This window comes from Glycine soja, chromosome 8 (assembly GCF_004193775.1).
Source record: "Glycine soja cultivar W05 chromosome 8, ASM419377v2, whole genome shotgun sequence".
In the NCBI taxonomy this organism is placed as follows: domain Eukaryota; kingdom Viridiplantae; phylum Streptophyta; class Magnoliopsida; order Fabales; family Fabaceae; genus Glycine; species Glycine soja.
The window spans coordinates 38,977,621-38,998,556 of record NC_041009.1 but is presented as its reverse complement, the minus strand read 5'-3'; the positions used below and the strand labels follow the sequence as shown (position 1 = coordinate 38,998,556).

At 35.2% G+C, this 20,936-nt stretch overlaps 2 protein-coding genes across 2 annotated transcripts; one reads left to right on the top strand and one right to left on the bottom strand.

The window, feature by feature from the left end:
• Positions 1-687: 687 nt before the first annotated feature.
• On the top strand, positions 688-1,289 carry LOC114423103. Its single transcript, XM_028389724.1, has one exon. It carries the CDS (start codon positions 705-707, stop codon positions 1,023-1,025), a length of 321 nt encoding a protein of 106 aa, XP_028245525.1. The 5' UTR covers positions 688-704; the 3' UTR covers positions 1,026-1,289.
• A 2,304-nt stretch (positions 1,290-3,593) lies between these two features.
• On the bottom strand, positions 3,594-7,497 carry LOC114423102 (BTB/POZ domain-containing protein At1g67900-like). Its single transcript, XM_028389722.1, has 4 exons — positions 6,815-7,497; positions 6,632-6,701; positions 5,177-6,451; positions 3,594-4,450 (listed from the first exon to the last, which is right to left on the bottom strand). The coding sequence occupies exons 1-4, from the start codon at positions 6,871-6,873 to the stop codon at positions 3,950-3,952; spliced, it is 1,905 nt and encodes a 634-aa protein (XP_028245523.1). The 5' UTR covers positions 6,874-7,497; the 3' UTR covers positions 3,594-3,949.
• Between the last annotated feature and the right edge of the window lie 13,439 nt (positions 7,498-20,936).

Here is a 20,936-nt window from a genome sequence, read left to right as displayed (position 1 = left end):
GATTCAATGCAACTCCACACAAAAGAGAGAAATTCGATGATCTGATATGATTTCATGTTGCCAGTGGTTGAAGCACATAAACATATATAGTATACCAAATCCAAAAGAGATCAAAATGTAGGTGGGGGCGTTAGTTGAATTAATTATCAAACCCGTGATATGAACAGAAAGAAAGCACACAAACTTGTGTGTTGCATATTGATCCATATTTTTATATCACATTGCATCATGGGTCTTATGCATATGAGCAAATCGACTTTTCTCTCCATCTCCATAATTTGCTTCTATTCTTTAATAAAGTTCTTCAACCCTGAAGGTTCCTGAAGACCCTTCTTAAGGTTTGGTCTCCAAATACATGTATGTTGCTACATCTTATCTTATTCGTTGGAAGAGTCACTAACTTGGATAGTAATTTTGTAACTAGTAGTTGAGCAGAGTGTGCCTGAGTAGTTGTAAATTTTCTGGTATTTGAATTTCCTGAATCTTGAAGGTTCTTCGAGACCCTTCTTAAGGTGTGGTCTCCAAATACATATATAGCTATGTTGCTACATCTTATGCTATTAATTGGAAGAGTCACAGGCTTGGATAGTATTTTTCTAACAAACAGTTAAGCGGTGTGCCTGAGTGGTAAATTTTCTGGTATTTGAATTCTGTAACAAAAGGTGGTACTATTTGTATGTTAGGTAGTGCAGGAATTGGAGAGCATGGAAAGTGACCAGAAAGTTCAAATGGCATCTAGGAGTGAGGTCGTGTCAAGTGTTGCTGGGGTGGAGTTTCAAGGGGCTCCTAATTTGGGACAAGGTGGTGGTGGTGGTGGCCTTCAGAGACAACCTAGTATGACCAAGAGCAATTGTCTTTGTTCTCCAACCACACATGCTGGTTCTTTTCGTTGCCGGCTTCACCGTGCCCCTAGCCTCCAGAGGACCAAAAGCATGGAATCAGAGTCCCTCAGGGATCAGGCATCTACGGTTCATTCTTCAATTGTTGATGCTGTTGCTGTTGCTAACAAGGATCCAGTTCATTGATCTTCTGATGAATTGAATGTTAAATTGTTACTAAGCTGCTATATGATTACTTGTGTTTAGGCGCGTCATGTTGTTTACTTTCTATCTATTTATAAAATGAGAAAAAAAAAATTGATGAATTGACAGTGTAAAATTTTTTACAAAGTCATCTAATCATAAACCAATGGTAAGTTATAATAATTGCAAGGTGTAGAGATGTATGTCATGTAAGTAATTTTACTCTATACGATTGTCACGTTAACAATTTGGGATCATTTAATTTCATTCCTGCTTGATTGTCCTTTCAAGTGTATGTTATTAAAAGTTGAAATACCCGTTGTCTTTTTACTCTTTTCACATCCCCGTATTTTTCTAAGTGTCCTTTCCTTAACTTGATCACTAAATCTAGTCGTATAAAGTGTTCTGTCATTTTTTCTGTTGTCTTTGTGGTATTGTATTCATGAAACATAATAGCATCTCATGTGAAGCAATACACCATGTACATGGATTAATTGTGAAGGTCTATGTGCTACGATAATCTATGACTACAGGGAGTGGTTCCAAAACTCATTAAGTCTCTCTGCTTCATGAACAAGAATCACTTCATTGATTCTGAAACTGAAATTTTGCAGTGGACAAAACTTAGTACAGTTGCTTGAGCATCGATGTTATTTATATAAAGCTACAATTTTAATTGATGAAGAATACTTAAAAACATAAACTACTGTCCATTTGGCAAAATCTTTTTTTGATTTTGTCAAAATTTTCTCATATTTGATGTCTTCGAGTTGTTATATAATAATAGATTCAGGTTCCCGATGAATCTAGATATAGCAAAACATCAAAGTTTATGTATACAATATTATTAATTTGTTATAAAATTTGATCTACGCATATGTTGCCAATTATAAGATTCAACATGAACCAAGTCTAGCAACAAAATTTTCCCCTGACATCGTACCCTGATGATGAACAACTACAATCTCATTCAAATTTGTGAGTTGGAACTACATAGAAGAAACAACATTGTGAATCATTGAAACAACCACCTGCACCAACATTGCCTAGAGATGAAAACAAAAATTGATTTACCAACATGGCCTAGCACTATTAGACTCGAATAGCACAAACGAACTTGGAATCAACCATCATAATTGTCACTTGCAGGCGATTAATTTAATGACCAGTAAAATTTCCAATTACTTATACAGACACATTATTGGTGTTGAGGTGTGTTATGTGGGTAGTATATTTTCGATAAACACGTTCAGAAGCAAGCTTCCACGTCATTTCCTTGCATAAATTTGATTTCGTATCTCTAACCTCTAAATAGTTTTTTTTTCGATTCCAACTTTTTAATAGTAAAAGTGGAGCAACGAACCATTGGAAAATAAAGAGATCCACTAAGAATTAGGAGGGTACATTCCTATTCACGCACGCAACTTCTTGACAAATGACTGGTAAGTAGTTTGAATTGAAGTATTGAATTAGAGAAGAAGCAAACAAAATATCAAAAGGAATGTAAACAGTAATGGTTCAAGTAAGTAGTACAAAGAATTGTTGTAAATGCTAATCATACCTAGTAGTACTAGTAAATCAGTCATTGATGTCAGGAATATTCATGCAGGCATGCTCTCAAAATAGTTATTTAGTCAAGGTCAAAGAAACTATGATGACTAGTGATCATGATTGCAACAATGATGATGACGACCACCACAGCCAGTCCCCCACTATTTGATTCCCATATATATATATATATGCTTTTTATGACTTTGTTGAACCTAAAAAATTTAGAAAAGTATAATTCTTTCACCGCCTCCAAAACAGTGAGAGGTCGGTCTAAGTTTGTGAGATTGAACTAACTAGTTAGTTCTCTAGGGACATAATTCGTCTCATCAATCCCACAAAAATCCAAATTAATGATTATAATTAGAAATCTGAGAGTAAAGGAGGTTGAAAGTGACCTCCATCAAATACACCCAGCGCAATTAAGAAGTCAACTCAATACCTAAATAATTAGTTGATATTGAAGAAGCCTATGATTTCAGGGCCTCAAAACTTGTTACACATATTTCTCAGTAGTGCTGAAAAGGTTTGGCTTTAAATGGAATACCCATCTTTACTCTTCAATTATTTTTTGCTTAGAATAGTAAATGTGGATACATGGAGGTTTATTGTAGGGATGGAACAATGCTGAGTCATGGGTATTAAACACAACAAGTGGTTTTAAGTTCAATAGTTGTCGTTGTTTCAATAATACCACTTAGAAGCAAACATATCTTACCAATGCTGGATCTTATTCTTTCTTGTTTATTTGTGCTACTTTTTGGTCGGTATTCATTGCAACATCATTTTGTTAACCAAACTAACACACTAGATTGTTCCACCGCATGATATATTAATGACAAATCTCTGCTAACAAAACACCAAATGTCCAACCTTAATTATTTGCAACAAATCCTATCCATAACAAGATATCAATTCAATAAGGGACGACATTATCCGCGTGGATACAAAATAGATATGAGGAACATAATCTGATATTACACTATTAATTGCTTTATGTTAGAAGCATGAAAATATCAATAATTAATTTTTATCAACAGAATCAGGACCCATTTGAAGTGAACCACCAAAGATGAACATAGCCACGTGTTTCAGATTCGTGGACACAAACGGCACCCTTGACCCTACAATTCGTCACTTACACCTAAGGTTCCTCTTCCTCAATCATCATCCAATTTTTCACAAATGTGATTTTTACCAAAGAGATTTCCCCCTTTTTGAAAAATCTCATTTCTCATTATTATATAGGTTACCTGAACAATGCACATTTTTGGATTCATTAATTTTCCCTAGATTTTACATTACATTACAACTTACATATAGTATATGTTACCCTCTAAATTCCCCATATCCCCATCATGAAAAATAGAAAAATTCACTCAATTCTTTTCAGTGGCACTTCTATTTGTAGACCACAACTTGCTAAACATTTTTTTGGGCTGAGTGGGAAGACCAAGAATACCCTTAAACCTAGAAGTTCTTCCAATCTCATCACGGGGCACAACATTTTCATCCAAGTCATCCTCAGCTAGCTTCATTCTGAGAGTAGGGTTCCTAGTTGTTGACTTTGATGACTTGAATCCAGAAACACTCCAATTGTCATCAACATGAATACTAGTTGTGGTGCTCAATGGTGCTGTGTGCTTTGAAGGGTCAATGCCATTTGCAGTGAGCAATGCCTTGATGTTGCTTGGCATGTCACTCACTTTGCCACCAGCTGCTGCTGCTCTTACTTGCTCAAAGAAGAGAACTTGCACAACAACTCTTAGGGGAAGAAGCTCATTCTGTGCTGCATGCATGCATGCTTCCATAGACAGCTTTTTGCAGTCTAGAATTCTACATAGCCTCTTCCTTTCACTCTTGCTGAGTTCTGGATGTGCCTACATTTTTCAGTTAAACAAAATTTTTAGTGATACTAATGGGGTTCTTTCTCCCAGTAACATATATTACATTACAAAAGAGTTTAGAGTTCTCTTTTTGTAAAAATTTTGCTTAATGGAATGAACACATTTATCATGGAAAATGGGAAAAACACACTACCAATCATGTGAAGGACTAAAGAACATTTATCTCCTTTTCTTTTTATCCCTATCTAATGAACACAACTAGTATAAATAAAAACTCATTAAGGTCGTCTAAGTAGCAGAGAATTTGAATATTTTGCAGGATGTCCTAAGTTCAAAGTTCATTGTTGCCATTATAGAGAGAAGAACAAAAAAACTAGTACCAATAAAATAAAACTCGTGTGTACCAAAAATGTTCTTTCATAGTTATCACTGACATTTTTTTTCTTTCTTGTTCTAACCAAGTGAAATGACTAACTGCCAGAACAGAAATTAGAAACTGCGAGTGTTAGTCAGAAAGTGGCCACATTCACACCAAATTTCTGGTGGGTCATCCTACTATACCTAAACCACGAAAAAATGTTGAATGAGACAAGATTTCAAGGTCGAGTTGTTTATCCACCAATTCTGTCCCACCATTGAAACATGTTCTTCAACCAGAGCCCCCCAGGAACCCCTCTTTGTTGGCCATTTTTTTTTTCCTACCATGTACAACATGAAGTAATTCTGAAAATAATAGAAATTTCTTAATCAAAACATTACCTTGAGATAAATGTCAATAGCTCTGTACAGATCATCATGATCATGCCTTGCAAAATCTGGTATAGTTTCAACAATAGCAATGAATTTTGAGAGAGGCAAATTCACATCCCTGGCAACCTCCTGAAGGTATCTATCCACAAGCTTTGCCACCTTAAGTTTTGAGCTATGAGAAGCTGAGGAGGACCTCCTACTCTCTTGAAACTCAAGGTTAATATTCTCGGCGGAACGAGACCGCCTTCTTTCGACGGCAAATCTTGATCTTGGAGGGCTGGTTGGAGGACTCTGACCTTGCAACATGAACTGTTCCAATATGGTCATCACCAAGTCCACTTCATAGATCATATCATTAGTACTCTTAGACACCGAGCGTATCAGAAGATCGTTAACCGCTGCTTCCTCCAACTGAAGTCCTACCCTTGTGGCCAATTCCACCTTTGAAGAAGAAGAAGCATTGAGAATATTGGCAGCCTTCAATAGCTTAAGAAGGAAGCTGCAAGAAACAGCACCTTTCTCTGCTGGAAGCAAGCTCACTATTGATTCCAAAAGTAGTCTATGTTTTGAATTCACTTCACTTGCAGAATCTGAATCTGAGTCTGATTCAGTTTTTTCCCTCTTGACATGATGCACATTCTTCCTTATATTTGGTAGCCATCTAGATGCATAGATTTTCAATGCATCACCAATGAGATTTGAGGGTGTCTTGCCACCAGATTTGATGGCTATCATGGTTCTCCAATACAAGTCTATGCTCAAATCTGCTAAATCCTCAGCCCACCAACCTCTGCTTGTTGATTTGTGTCTCAAGCTTTCGCTTCCGGTGCATGAAGACACATCATCCCTCACCCTCCGGGAATGGCTGTGTGACAAACTCACCTTTGATGGGTGGCTTAAGGCCTTTGAGGCAATTGCCTCAATGCATCTGCTTGAAATTGCTAAGTCCTCTGACCACAAAGGCAATGCCTTTGTGGTTTGTAGAGTCACAATGGAATCCTTCCAGCCATTGAGGATGCATGAGTTGAAGAAAACATCAAGCTTGTAAATCAAATTCCCCTTCTCAACATCCTCAGTCATCTGCAAGTACTCGGCCGCGCATCGCGCGGCCACGATGTTGTAAGCACTGAGAGTGATTGTTATGCCATAGCAGAACTTGGCACAAAGCTCAAATGTTTCCACCCCGCCAGGAAAATCAGGTAGTTGGACTATTTGGTGCTGTGGAGAATCAGAACTCTCTGAGCATAGCCTTTGCAGGCGAAAACATTTGGACAGTAGTGGAAACTGAACAACATCAACAATTCAACATGAGCCAATATGTGACAAAACAATAATGAATGAACAATAAAAAAAAAAAGATACAAAAAGTTTCTTAAAATATAAAAATGGACTGAGATAGAACTTGAAGAGTTTCTATAATTGGTAATTTGGTATTCTCAAGTGTAAAAGTTTCAAGAAGCATACCTTGTGAAGAAGGTATCTAGTTCCTTTCACTTGAATTATGAAGTCACTTGAAACTTCAGAAGAGATTGTCCTGCATACAAAGAAAAAGGAAAAAACTCATGTTACTCACCTGAAGCTGATACACATTAATCCATTAATCATCTACAAATAGAACCAATAAAAATTGATCTATCTATGACTTGCCTTACAGACTCTGCAGTGTAAAAGGTGTCCGAACGAGATCCTAGTTTCATAAACTTCATGATTGTGTGTCAACAATTTCTTTTATGCTAAATCATGTAGTTATTTGCATAATTCAGAACGGCACAAAACACAAGTAGTGCAATAAGAGCATATAGTGGTGAAGAACATCTACATGAAATGCTCTTTCATTATATTGCCAAGTGGAAAATGAATCAACAGAACTCATAAAGTTTCTGGAGCCTCAATGGAAAACTTCAAGAACTCTCAGACAGAAAAAGAAAGTAAAGAAGATCAAGTTTTTTTGGGGGGAGAGAGAGGATGTGAAGAAGTTCCAATGGAAAAGGAAAAACAAGAGGCTTGCTACGGGAAGAAATAATACAAAGCAGTTTAAATAAGTAGGAGTGACAACAAATATGGTAAAAAGGAACGCAACTTTGATCACATTCATTCAGAAACAATTTTGTTATTTTGTAAGAAAAAAAATGAAATTATAAATGAAATTCGTCAAGTGTATTTGAAAGATTACGTAATTTTTTTAGTACTAATGTTCAATCATTGATAGAAAGTGTATTTGACAGATTACGCAAAGAAGTGTGTTTCTAACGCTGTTCAATGGTCAATCGACATAAATTGGGAGCATCTAACACTACAAAGTTATCAGTGAATTGGACATTTTAAAGAGAAAGGATCAAAGGGCAATGCAAATTCTTCCCGATTTAGGAAGATATATATAGATTACACAGGCGTGCTCTAAAATAAAACGACTATATATAGCTTAGCAGCACAACACCCAAAGAAAATGCAACAAAACCAAAAACAAAATTGCAATGAAAAAATGATTATAAATTGAACAAAAGTAAGATCTTTAAGTATGGTTTTCCAATAGAAATTAGAATTTTAACTCAATAATCTGCATAATAAAAATTTACATTGAGTGCCAACACATATAACTAAGTTTTTTCCTTACAAATCTTTCTATTATTTTATAAAAAGAGAATAATCATAAATCATCCTGCAACGTTCTTTTCTTAATCCCCTTACTTCTTTTGTATGATAAGTTTTGAATATGTTTTTGATTTAGTTACTCATTTAATCTTTATATATAGTTAAAAAATAAATTAATTTTAGTCTCTATACATACTATTTTTAATCCATTTTAGAGATTAAAAATAGTTAAAATGATAAAAAAAGATTATATTTTGCAAGCCATATTATATCTTTTTATAAATATTTTTCTTATTTTATAAAGAAAATGTTAAATAATAAATATATCTAATATCTTTAAATATAAAACTCATTAAATATTTTCAAGAAAATGTATAACAAGATTTAAAATTATTCATAAAAGAACAACATCGAAATACAACATGAAATATATACTCAGCTAAAATAAAGAATGCAATTCAGACGTGAGACTTTTACAAGCTGAGGTAAGACTTAAGAGCATCTGGATAGTGGATACCCAATAATGAAACTGTCAATCATTCATTGACCAATTCGACCTAGGAAAATTGTGTAACTTTATTATGTATTTATATTTTTATTCTGTTTTGCTTTGTTACTTAGTAGAAACACTAAAACTATAGCATGTTGTGCTATATTAACAAATAAAAAAAATAAAAAAAAGGAATACGATGTTGTTGTAGGCTGTGTTACTTTTTACTATGGAGACAAGCCATTGCCAGCGTGCAACTCTAAAGGCAATTTCCACGTGCTTATCCTGCGCCTACTAGTGCCCTTCCTTCTCATCATTGCCACTGCAAAATTCCAATTTTCTTTTCTTTTTCTTTCCCTGCATTTTTTTAAACTTTGAAGCAGCCCCTCGGATTAGTTTAGTCAAACATTATTTTACTTTATATGCAACATGAACATGTTACAACTTACACTCCTCTCTCTCAAAAAGTGAATAGAAAATAATTTAAGTATAATAACACCGTAAAAGGGTCCTGAAATTATTTTGGTAAATGAAATAAAAAGAAAGAAACAGGAAAGTTACAGAATAATGCTGAAAGTAACCAAAGGATATGTGTATCAGTATCAAAGGTGCCTTTCACAATTCCAATGGATATCCTCCATCCATATATTAATTAATTTCATCTTATTATATATAAACGTGCATGAGTAAGATTGCCCCTATATATTACAAAAATAACCAAATTGCCATATTTTTTTTCTTTTTTTTGTTTGTCTTTTAGATTAGATGAGCCTTCATTTTCATTTATTGCAAATGGTCCAGGAGATTGAAACTACGCATATCACGAGTAAAACTTTGAAAACTTGGGTTGTCCAATGTTGGTTCATGAGATGTAGAATTTTACATTATTAGGTAAAATTAAGTTTTTTTTTTTCTGGTTGAGAATTTTGGCTGTAACTGCTGGAATTGGTTAGAATGTGTTAATCTTTCACTTGATGGTTGTCTTTTACTTTGTTCCCCTTAGGATTCTAATGAGGCAAATGGCGCGAGTTGAATAACAGAGGAGATTAAGACAGGATGGATCTTAATATCACCACACTTTAAATCAAAATTTTATAAATTTAAATTTGTGAGTATTTTTCCTCTCACTTAAATGCCACTTAACTTTTTTATTTGTATATAATGTTAAATTTTATCTTCATCCTAATCTAACGTGTGATTTTTTTTTTGTCTGGAATTCTCTTACTTTTAGTTTTAGTTTTATGACGTCATATCAACATTAATTGATATAAGTGATAGTGATTTGTGTCTCTTAGTCAAATAATTCAGGATTTGAATCCTATTATATTCTTAAGTATAAAATAAATTATATTAAAAAAATTTACTCATTTTATGTGTACTCATCATCTTTGATAAAAATTAATCATGACTTTCAAAAGAGACTACATTATATCAATATTTATATCAATATTATAGTAAAAAAAAAATTGATAACCTCACATCAATTATTAAGCAACTATGATATGATGGTTGCGGGCCCTTTATTGGTAGGAAACAGAAAAGGAAAAACAGAGTTATATGAGGGTATGATATTCATGATTGGTTCCATATAGTGATGTGTCAGTATGATTTGTTCAATGCTAAAATCACATACATATATAAATTTTTGTTGGCAGAATTATTAGAAAAGTAGTAGAGGAGAGGGGAGGGGTCAGGTTCTATTTTAATTATATGCTTCATCAATCCAAGCTTTAAGAACCCCCACCCTCATAGATTCCACTGTAAAGTTTGAAAACACTTAGTCGCGTAGTAGTCCTACAATGTTCATGATGTATCATCTCAAAATAACAATAAACAAAGAAGCACGATGGAGAATTTAGCTCCACAAAATTATTCTATTACGTGGTAGTGTAAACAGCTATGATTCTCATAATTCGATTTTACGGCATTAGTCATTTGCTAGACTAAAGTTTTCTCGTACTTTAAACAGAGTTTAGTAGCATTTTGGTTCCCTTGTTCGTGGTGGCTGGATGGTGATGAAACAACGAGCATACAATGATTTGAGATGTGTGTTAGAGAGACTATTCTTAATGATTTATTTGTGTAGTGTATAAATCTTTCTAGATTTAACAGGTCCTTCTTTCTCGTAGGAAGGACATCAGAAACTGACATGCTAAGAAAGAGATGAGAGAACCCAAAGAAAAGAGAAAAAAAAGTGATTTTCGGTGCATCTAAAGAGAGTATGAAAGATGGTATTTATAGAGGAGGAAAGGTGCACAAAAACGGTTAAGAAATCAAAAACCAAAAAGGTATTTAAAACATTTTAATTATAAACGATAAAGAATAAAAAAGAAAATAAAATAAATGAATGAAAATTTTCATAATTGGATTAGATTAAAATATGTGACATTAAAAAATTCATTAGACGATTTGCACTACATCGAGCTCACATGACCCAAAACATTAAGGCTCGGATTTATAGGTCTTCTTACTTATATAATGTTCAACCTTCTCATTCTTACTTAATGTGGGATTTCACATCACCCTTGTATTCCAACAATCTTCCCTTCAAGTGTGAGTCTCTTCCACATGATAGTTTTTCTTTTAAGCAAAAGTCATTTTCAATCCACAAGTATCCAATGGTGACCCTTAGAGCTTAACCGTGGTTGTTCCAGCTCGTCTAACCATTGTCATCAACATGCTCTAGTACCTTACACCGTCCCAACACCTATGAGACCTGCTATCTGGCCTCCATGCATGGACTCACCCAACAGAAAGACTTTCAATACAAGAGATCCCCATGTCTTGGATCCACCATAGTCATCTACTCGTTTGAGCCGATTACCAAGTTGAACCATTAGCTCTGATACAATTTATTGGGAAGGTTGAGCACCATATAAGTAAGGAGAAGATCCATAAACCTAAGCTTTAAGATTTTGGATTAAGGTATGATGTTTGGTTCACTTATATGATTGCTCGTGACCCATTGATGAAAATCTCCCTGTTGTTTATCCTTTTAGACACACAACAATTGGTATCAAAGCTTATGGTTCGACTTGGTAATTGGCTCAGATGAGTAAGATGACTATGACAAATCCATGGACATGGAGATCCCTAGTATCGAAAGTCTTCTTGATGGGTGAGTTCGTGCATGGAGGCCAGGTAGCAGGTCCCGCAGGTGTTGTAATGGTGCAAGGTACTAGAGCATATTGGCAGCAATGACTAGACGAGTTAGGGCAATCACAGTTAAGCTCTAATGGAAACCATTGGATACTCTTGGGTTGAAAATGACTTTTGCTCGAAGGAGAGACTACCATGTGGAAGAGACTTACACTTAAGGGGGAGATTGTTAAAATACAAGTGTGAGGTGAAGTCTCACATCAAGTAGAAATGAGAAGGTTAAGAACCATATAAGTAAGGATAAGACCCATAAACCTGAGTCTTAAGTTTTTGGGTTAACGTGTGGTGTCAAGTTCACTTATGTGGTTGCTCATGACTCATTGGTATAAATTTCCCTAGTTTGCCCCCTCGGTTGCATAACATATACACTTTAAGATAGGCTAAGTAGGACTTAACACACAACATAGTTGGTGTAGTAAACTATATGAACCAAAAACACTTTATTTGTTAGTGGTCTATTAATACATAAAATAAGATTGTGCAAGGACAAGTGTATCCTATGTAATAGTATCATGGACTCAAAAGTTCGAATATCGTGGCCTAAAGGTTAGTTGTGTTCCTGAAATAACTCAATTTGCATAAACTAAATCATTTTGGAGATTTTTATCTTGAGTTTGAAAATTGTTAAGATCACATATTAGTATGTTATTATGATTAGATAGTAATTAGTGATATAGTCGTTATTAGATTGATCCTATGTAATCATTATTGATCTTATTTATTCATTATAATAAGGCTGTATGGTCATACACAACACAAAACATTGCATAGTAAAACATTGTTATATGGTATCTAAAGCTTAGGTTATTCTTGACAAAGGAATAACGAAAGTCGTTCTCCACTAAAGACCTACTATCCCTGATGGACCTCTTTACTTCGTTCGTATTTAGGCTCTAGGGACCCTTTTCTCCTTCTTCGACTATCTATTTTTGAATTTCAAGCAACTTTTTCGATCACCGTCGTCGACCATCGTCGTTGTCCATTGTTCTAACTGGGAAACCCATGGTTTGGATCACCCATCACTGATCTATCCAATGCCATATATTGTGCCTCCATCGGAGTTGACATGTGACCCCATGTGTCTCTTTTCAGAAATCAAAACAATGTCGTTTACCAAGCATGTAGGCGCGTACGACATTATTCCTAGCCATATCTCCAACGACTATGTCACCTACCCAGTCCTTTTTCGCTTTGAGCATGCAATATTTGTGATGAACAGTGTCACATTCTCAACCACTATTTGGCAGCCACCCCATTGCTCTGTCACATCGTCTACATGCGCAACCAACTCAAAACACTATTACACGCAGCCCCACATAGGACTTTGGTGGGTAAATTTCATGCACATCTTTGTCCAACATCACACGAATTAATAGGATGTTGCATTCTATTAAAAAAATAACTCAATTGGGAGACTAGCTCATATTTCAAAAATTACAAATATAATTAAACCTTTATATTAAAAGTATACGATGTTCTATTAAGTTATATTTAAATTAGATAATATAATGTAAAGCTTATGAGTCATGAATTAATAGGTGAGAGATTAAGAATTCTTTATATATAATAAAGTGAAAAATGAAAAATAGTAAATAAGGCAGGATTACGGAGTTTACTTTTTGAATATTTAAATTATTTTAATTAATTTTGAATTTATAATTGTTAAAATAGTAGATTTTCTTAAATAAAATTCATCTAAAAATAACACCTTATAAAATTATTATTTAACGAAAGCACCCACCTTTATTAAGTTAGAAAAATATTACTTAGGTAGCACTAAATAAAATCTTTTAATTCTAAGATATAGATATTGAATGATCAATTATGAATATATAATAAATTTAAATTTATTTTTATTATTTATATTTTTTTGTCATTTTATTGTTGGGGAAAAATATTTATAAACTTTGTTGGTAATTAATGTATGTTTGAGAGTCAAACTAGCTACCTTAATTTAGTGGATTTTCTTATGGTTACATCTGTTTTTATCTATAAGACTAAAATTCAAGATTTTATTTAAAAAATATGAATTTAATTTCACTCAAACCAACGACATGCATTATATTATATTATAAAAAATATATATTTTTAGTCTCTATACTTTCGTGAAATCTTGTTTTTAATCCTCCAAGTTTAATATCACCAGAATTAGTCCCTATATTTTACAAAAAAGAATTGTTTTTAGTTTCTCCACACAAACTTCTCACAAACAACATTAACAAGTGTAACATGGCACCCATGTGATTAATGATGTGAGAAAATGTTTTATTTTTTTTAAAAAAAGAATTTATTAATATGTATCCCCCGAAGACATCGAACCATAACTTTCAAATGCTCCAATTTTGTCTTTGTTTTCATTGTCATTCTTTAACAATTGTTGTAGATTTGTTGTTGCGTCTTCTCCTACTTTTATTTGTTTCTTAAATGACGTTTCCATGAATTTATACGGTAAATAGGAAATGTAATCTATTTGTCATATAGAAAATAACGTCAACACCATTTGTGAGGAGTGAGTATATATATTATATTATATCTTAATTTAATGGGTAAAATTCATTATAGATTGAAAATAGATAATTAAATAGATATTTACTTATTAATAGGGTGAGAACAAGTAGCAAGGAATGTACCATAATTAAAATTTTGACTATGGATTGCTCTGACTTATTTTTAGTACGCCTATATAAATACCAATGTATGGGGGACTATTGTTCATGCTTGCCCTATTCTGTCCCGTCCCATCCTGCCCCAATCCATTGTCATCTCTCTCTAGCCAATTCATTTGCTTGTTCAATTTTTTTATATTTCAAATTTATTTTAAATCTATAAATAGGAAACATTAATTTAAATCTTTCATGAAAGAAAATTTGACACATGGTTTTTTAGGTCTTGGATCATAAATCATAGGTGTCTCCTAACTCATTAGGTCAAAAACTAATTATGTTCATCGCGCATGTGCTAAGTCAAAAGACATTTATATCTTAAAGACGAACAATGACTCCTAATTATTTTGATTAGATGGAAATAAAAAAAATGATAAAAGTTGTGTTTGATATGCTATTAGATCATACTCTATTTGTGCATTTGAAGTTTCAAATGATGCACTCATAAGATGATTTGATATAGCATTTAAGTGGTACATTTAAGATTTTCATGTAAAAAAGATTCTCCTAGGATTTGTCAAAGTTCAATGAAAAATAAATGAATTTTACAATCTAGAAGACGATAATCCTCATCAAAAGATGTGCTTTGTTGTTACAAACCTACTATGATGAAAGAAGTGACTTCGATGTTGAAGTACAAGACACACTAGCCTATTAACATAGACTTTGCATGAAGAAGGGACATGTTGGGGAGATTCGAGGGGTACACCTGTGGACCACGAGCCACCACATAAGGAGACCTAACACCACACTCTAACCCAAAACCTTAAGGCTCAGGTTTATGGGTCTTCTCCTCACTTATATGGTGCTCAACCTTTCCACTTCTACCCGAAGTGGGACTTCACCTCACACTTGTAACCCAACATATCTCCCCCTCAAGTGTGAGTCTCTTCCACATGGTAGTCTCCCCCTCGACTGGAAGTCTTTATCATCCACGAGTATAGCCATGGCCACCTGCGGTACTTGCCTTGCCTGCTAGACATTCTGGCCACCTGCACGCTACGTCGTGCGCTACTATCTTACTTGTCTGAGCTGGTCACCAAGTCGAACCATCGGCTCTAATACCACTGTTGGGGAGATTCAAGGGATACACCTGTAGACCATGAGCCACCATATAAGGAAGCCTGACACCACACTCTAACCCAAAACCTTAAGGCTCAGGTTTATGGGTCTTCTCCTCACTTATATGGTGCTCAACCTTTCCACTTCTACCCGATGTAGGACTTCACCTCACACTTGTAACCCAACACATCTCTCTCTCAAGTGTGAGTCTCTTCCACATGGTAGCCTCCCCCTCTAGCGGGGGTCTTTTATCATTCACGAGTATAGCCATGGCCACCTGCGGTACTTGCCCTGCCCGCTAGCCATTCTGGCCACCCCACTTCACCTGCGGGGCACGCTATGCCGCTAACCATTCTGGCCACCTGTGGTACTTGCATACTCGTTTGAGTCAGAACCTGGTCGAACCATCGGCTCTGATACCAATTGTTGGGGAGATTCGAGGGGTACACCTGTGGACCACGAGCCACCACATAAGGAGACCTAACACCACACTCTAACCCAAAACCTTAAGGCTCAGGTTTATGGGTCTTCTCCTCACTTATATGGTGCTCAACCTTTCCACTTCTACCCGATGTGGGACTTCACCTCACACTTGTAACCCAACAGGGACATACATTTAATGCAAGCATTAAATGCTCCAACGCACTCAAGACTTCAGACAAAGATTAGAATAAAGAATCCAACTCTTGTGAAACAACAAATACTTGGAGAAAAAGACTATATATAGAAGAAGCTTTGAAGAAACAAGACACGAACAATCTACATGAATTATTCTTTTCATGTAAAGTTTTTTTTTTGTAAATTTTTGTAAAAACACCTTGTATACCTTGAGAGAAAAGACTAAAAGTGTTGAGATATATTTGTCTGTAAGATGATCACATATTTAGTTAGTGTGCAATCTTCCAACAAATCTTATTGATTTGTTTAAAGCTAACAATTAGGGGTGGGAATAGGTCAGGCCAGACCAGGCTTTAAAAGGCCTGAGCCTAGCCTACGATTAATTTTTGAGGCTTGAGTCTGGCCTATAGCCTATCAAAGACTTTTACTTTGGCTCGGCCTGGCCTTTTTAAAAGCCTAGCCAGGCCTGGTAGCCTATTTAAAAGTCTTCTTCACATTAAATCTTTAATATTCCTAGTTGTTTTTACCAAAAAAAATAATAAATAATACACCTTCTATAATAGGCTAAACACAGAATGTTAATTACCTCTATCAAAAAGCTTGTAGTGAAAAAGATATGATTTTTGTTTGGTTAGGAACGTAATAGGAAAGTTAAAAAAAAAAGGAAACCTGATAGAAAAAGGATATGATTTTTGTATAGGAACGTAGTAGGATATGATAGGATATGATTTTTGTTTGGTTAGGAACTTAATAGGAAAGTTTAAAAAAAAAAGGAAACCTGATAGAAAAAGGATATGATTTTTGTATAGGAACATAATAGGATATGATTTTTGCTCTAGAATACAGGAACGTAGTAAAAGAAAAAGGAAACCTAATAGGAATAGAAAAAGGAACTGTTAACAGAAATATGAAAACTAATAAAAATAATGAGAAATATAAAGGAACATCTGACTCACACATTGTAATTAAAATTTTACTTAATTATAGGAATGGAATCTGCTAGTTTTTTAAAAAATAATATTAATTATACCCAAAAAATAATATAAGTATATATATAGGTCGGCCTATCAGGCTTATAAGGCTTTTTAATAAGCCTAAGCCTGGTCTATTTAATTTAATAGGCTTTTAAAAAAGCCTGAGCCTAGCCTTTTAATTAAATAGGCCAGACCAGACTTTATGTAGGCCAGGTCGTAGGCCCCTGTAGGCCGGCCTAGCCTATTCCCACCCCTACTAACAATGGTTTGGTAGGACAAAGAATATTGAGTTTAAGTCAAGTTTGGGATAGAGCTTGCAAGTGTAAAAGTCAGAAGTGACAGTTAACAATACTTGTAACTTTGATAAGTTAGTGATAGCCAAAAAATGGACGCATTCTCGGGTTTAAGAGGAACCAATATAATTCTATGTGTGCTTCTCTCCTTTGCTTTAATTGTCAAAGGGTTTAAACTTGTTTTTAGATTTTATATCCTATTTTGTATTACAAACAAAACTATTTTTGTCATTATCTAACTTAGTTTGATTTCTTGTATTATTTTCTTCTACAGTGTGGCTCCTGCTGACCCAATGTAATTTTGCATACGGAGATAATCAAATACGAATTTTTTTACTAAATATATTGTTCCTCCATATGTGAACACAACATGATTTTATATCACTACATTAACCTTATGTGATAATTTGATAGCATGATTGAAGAATTATATAAGAATAATTACAATAATTTTTTTTTGGCAAAACACATTCTTAAAGAAATGAGAACAATTAATTGGAACTGAACTTTAGATTAAAGATTTGTATATATCAACTAATGGTGTGCATTACATTAACAAATTTATTATATTTCACTATATATGAGCTATTTTAAAACATAGGTAAAAGTAACAACGCGACCATGCGCAATCATCTATCTTGTTAGTTCAACAAAACAAAAGTGAGACTCAATTTAAAATCACAATGTGATAACTGCTAAATAATAGTGAATTAATAGTGGAAAATCGGTCTGAAATTAACTTAGAATTAATTATTTAGCAGTTATTTATGCATTAATTTGGAAACATTTAATTAATTTTGAATTCTGATTGCAGATGTGAAAAAGGGAGGTACAACAAGCAAAAAGGAGCAGAAATGAAGAAAAAAAAAGAAGAAAATCAGAAGAAGCCCAGCCCAGCAAGGCGCTAAGCGCAAGGCACGCCCAGCGCGCAAGAAGGTGAGGCGCTAAGCACAGGACACACGCTAAGCGCGCAGTGGTGCTGAGCGCGAGGTTTCACGCTCAGTGAGACTACGAAGGCCCAAAGCCCAATTTTGCACCTATAAATAAGAGGGTCAACCTAGGAAAACAAACACACTTCCTCAAAGCTCAGTTCTCAGACCTCTGGCACTCAATTTTCTCCTTTTCCTTCCCTTTTCGTATATTTTTATTACCTTTCTTTCACCCCCCCCCCCCCTTCTCATTGTAAAGCCCTCATGACTATGAGTGGCTAATCCCCTAGCTAGGGCCTGGCAGGCCTAAAAAGCCAATGATGTATGGAGCATTTCAAGAGTTATCAATAAAAAGAGGATTTCCCTCCAAGTTCTTTTATTTACCGTTCTTTCTTATTTATTCTGTATCTCAGTCTTTATTTTCTGTTAGTCTTTAGTCCACTCGGGAAAGGGTAAAGCCTAATTAGGGGTAAAGAATGAATACTTGAATTTGTTTTAAGGGTTAGTCCACTCGGGAGAGGGTAACGCTTAATAGAACAATAAAAGGAAGAAATCATCGGGTTATCATTTAGAGGGTTTCCTTCCTTGTTCTTTTATATGCTTTTCTTTCTTATTTATCCTGCATCTCAGTCTTTATTTTCTATTAGTCTTTAGTCCACTAGGGAGAGGGTAAAGCCTAATTAGGGGTAAGGAATGAATGCTTGAATATGTTTTAAGGGTTAGTCCACTCGGGAGAGGGTAGCGCTTAATAAAACAATAAAAGAAAGAAATCATAGGGTTAGCATTAACCCAATGCCCATGCTTTAGCAAACATCTAGAATTTAATCTTAATGCATCTTAGTTATTGAGTCTTTGCAAAGGACATTTGGAAGATAGGTAATTAAGGTAGGCTTCTCATCATGAGGCATCAGGGGCAAGTAGATGGATAGATGTGGGGCAGAATTAGTTCGCTAGTATTGATAACAGACAAATCCTGAATCCATATATCTAGGCTGATTAGACTTGTTAGGTTTTAGCAAATTTATTATATAGATTTTATTCCCTATTTTATTGTTTAAAGTTTCTTTACTTTAGAAGTAGTTATTCCTTATTTTATTTATTTGGGTTTCTTAGAAGTAGTTATTCCTTATTTCATTTTATTATTTGGGTTTCTTAGAAGTAGTTATTCCTTATTTTATTATTTGGGTTTTCTTAGAAGTAGTTATTCCTTATTTTATTTAGGAGTAGGTATTTAGGCTTATTAGATTTTAGTAATATTTTATAGACTTTATTCTTTATTTATTGCTTGATTTTTCTTTAATTTAGAAGTAGCTGCTTAGATTTAAATTGCCTCTAATTTTACAAACTAAATTTACAATTTGTAAACTGAAAAGTATTTCACATAAGGGCAACAAAATCTCTGTGGTACGATACTCGGATTACCGAGAAATTATTACTACGAGCGATTTGGTACACTTGCCAAAGAGCTAACAGGTTTTTGGCATCGTTGCCGGGGATTTTGTTTTCGCATTTAAGTGCCATACTATCAGTTTGTAATTTGTTTCCCTCTTGGCCATTCTTTCTATCACCACTCCTCTATCCCTTGGCCATTCTCTTGGCCATTCTTTCTATCACCCCTCCTATTTCCCCATTCTTTTCCTTCTCCATAAATGACACGGGTAGAACCTTGTGTTTTTATGCGAGGTAGATCTACATCTAGAACCGTCGTACCCATTGATTTAGAAATCGAAGCTACCTGTCAGTGTAACAACGCTGCAAGAAGACAAAGGGAGCAAGACATAGATACTTCACCTCCTCTTTCTCTGAATCACGTTCAAATGGACGGAGAACCAGCACGTAGGGTTACATTAGAGGATTTCTCTCATACTACTACTCCTGAATTCTTCACAAGTATCACACCACCGGAGGTTCAAGCGCCTAATATTTTGTACCCTCATTCTCTCATTCAGCTGATTCAGGGGAACCTCTTCCATGGTCTCCCGAGTGAGGATCCCTATACGCATCTAGCCTTATTTATAGAAATATGCAACACAGTTAAGATAGCGGGAGTTCCAGCACAAGCGGTATGCCTCAACCTCTTTTCTTTCTCGTTAGCGGGAGAGGCAAAAAGATGGTTGCATTCCTTTAAGGGCAACACCTTTAGGACTTGGGAAGAAGTTGTAGAGAAATTTCTGAAAAATCACTTCCCTGAATCCAAGACAGCTGAAGGGAAACTGGAAATCTCATCTTTCCATCAATTCCCAGATGAATCCCTTAGCGAAGCCTTAGATCGTTTTCACGGATTGTTAAGGAAAACGCCCACTCATGGATATAGCGAGCCGATACAATTAAGCATCTTCATTGATGGATTACGACCTCAATCGAAGCAATTACTGGATGCATACGCGGGAGGAAAGATCAAATTAAAGACACCCGAGGAAGAGATGGAACTCATTGAGAACATGGCAGCTAGCAATCAGGCTATCCTTCGCGACCGTTCTTATGTCCCAACAAAGAGAAGCCTCCTAGAGCTTAGCACACAAGACGCAACTCTGGCACAAAATAAGCTGTTGTCCAGACAAATAAAAGCTCTTACGGAGACTCTCAACAAATTGCCCCAACAACTGCAAGCAGTGAATACTTCTCATTCCCCTGTCTTGCAAGTAGAGGGATGTCCCACATGTGGAGGGACACATGAGCCTGGACAATGCACAATCCAACATGAGCCCTCTCAAGAAATAAATTACATGGGCAATCCTAATCGCCACGGGTTCCAAGGCTACAACCAAGGAAACCCGTCTGGATACAATAACGGACCACCAGGATTCAACCAGGGAAGAAACTTTAACCAAGGCTCCGACTGGAGAAATCAAGGAAATCAGTACAAGGAGCCTAGGAATCAACCACTGTACCAGCACCCTAGTCAAGGTCCGAGTCAGCAAGAGAAGTTGTCTCTCAGTATATAGGAAATGTTATTAAGTTTCATCCAAGAAACAAGGGCAAGCACTCA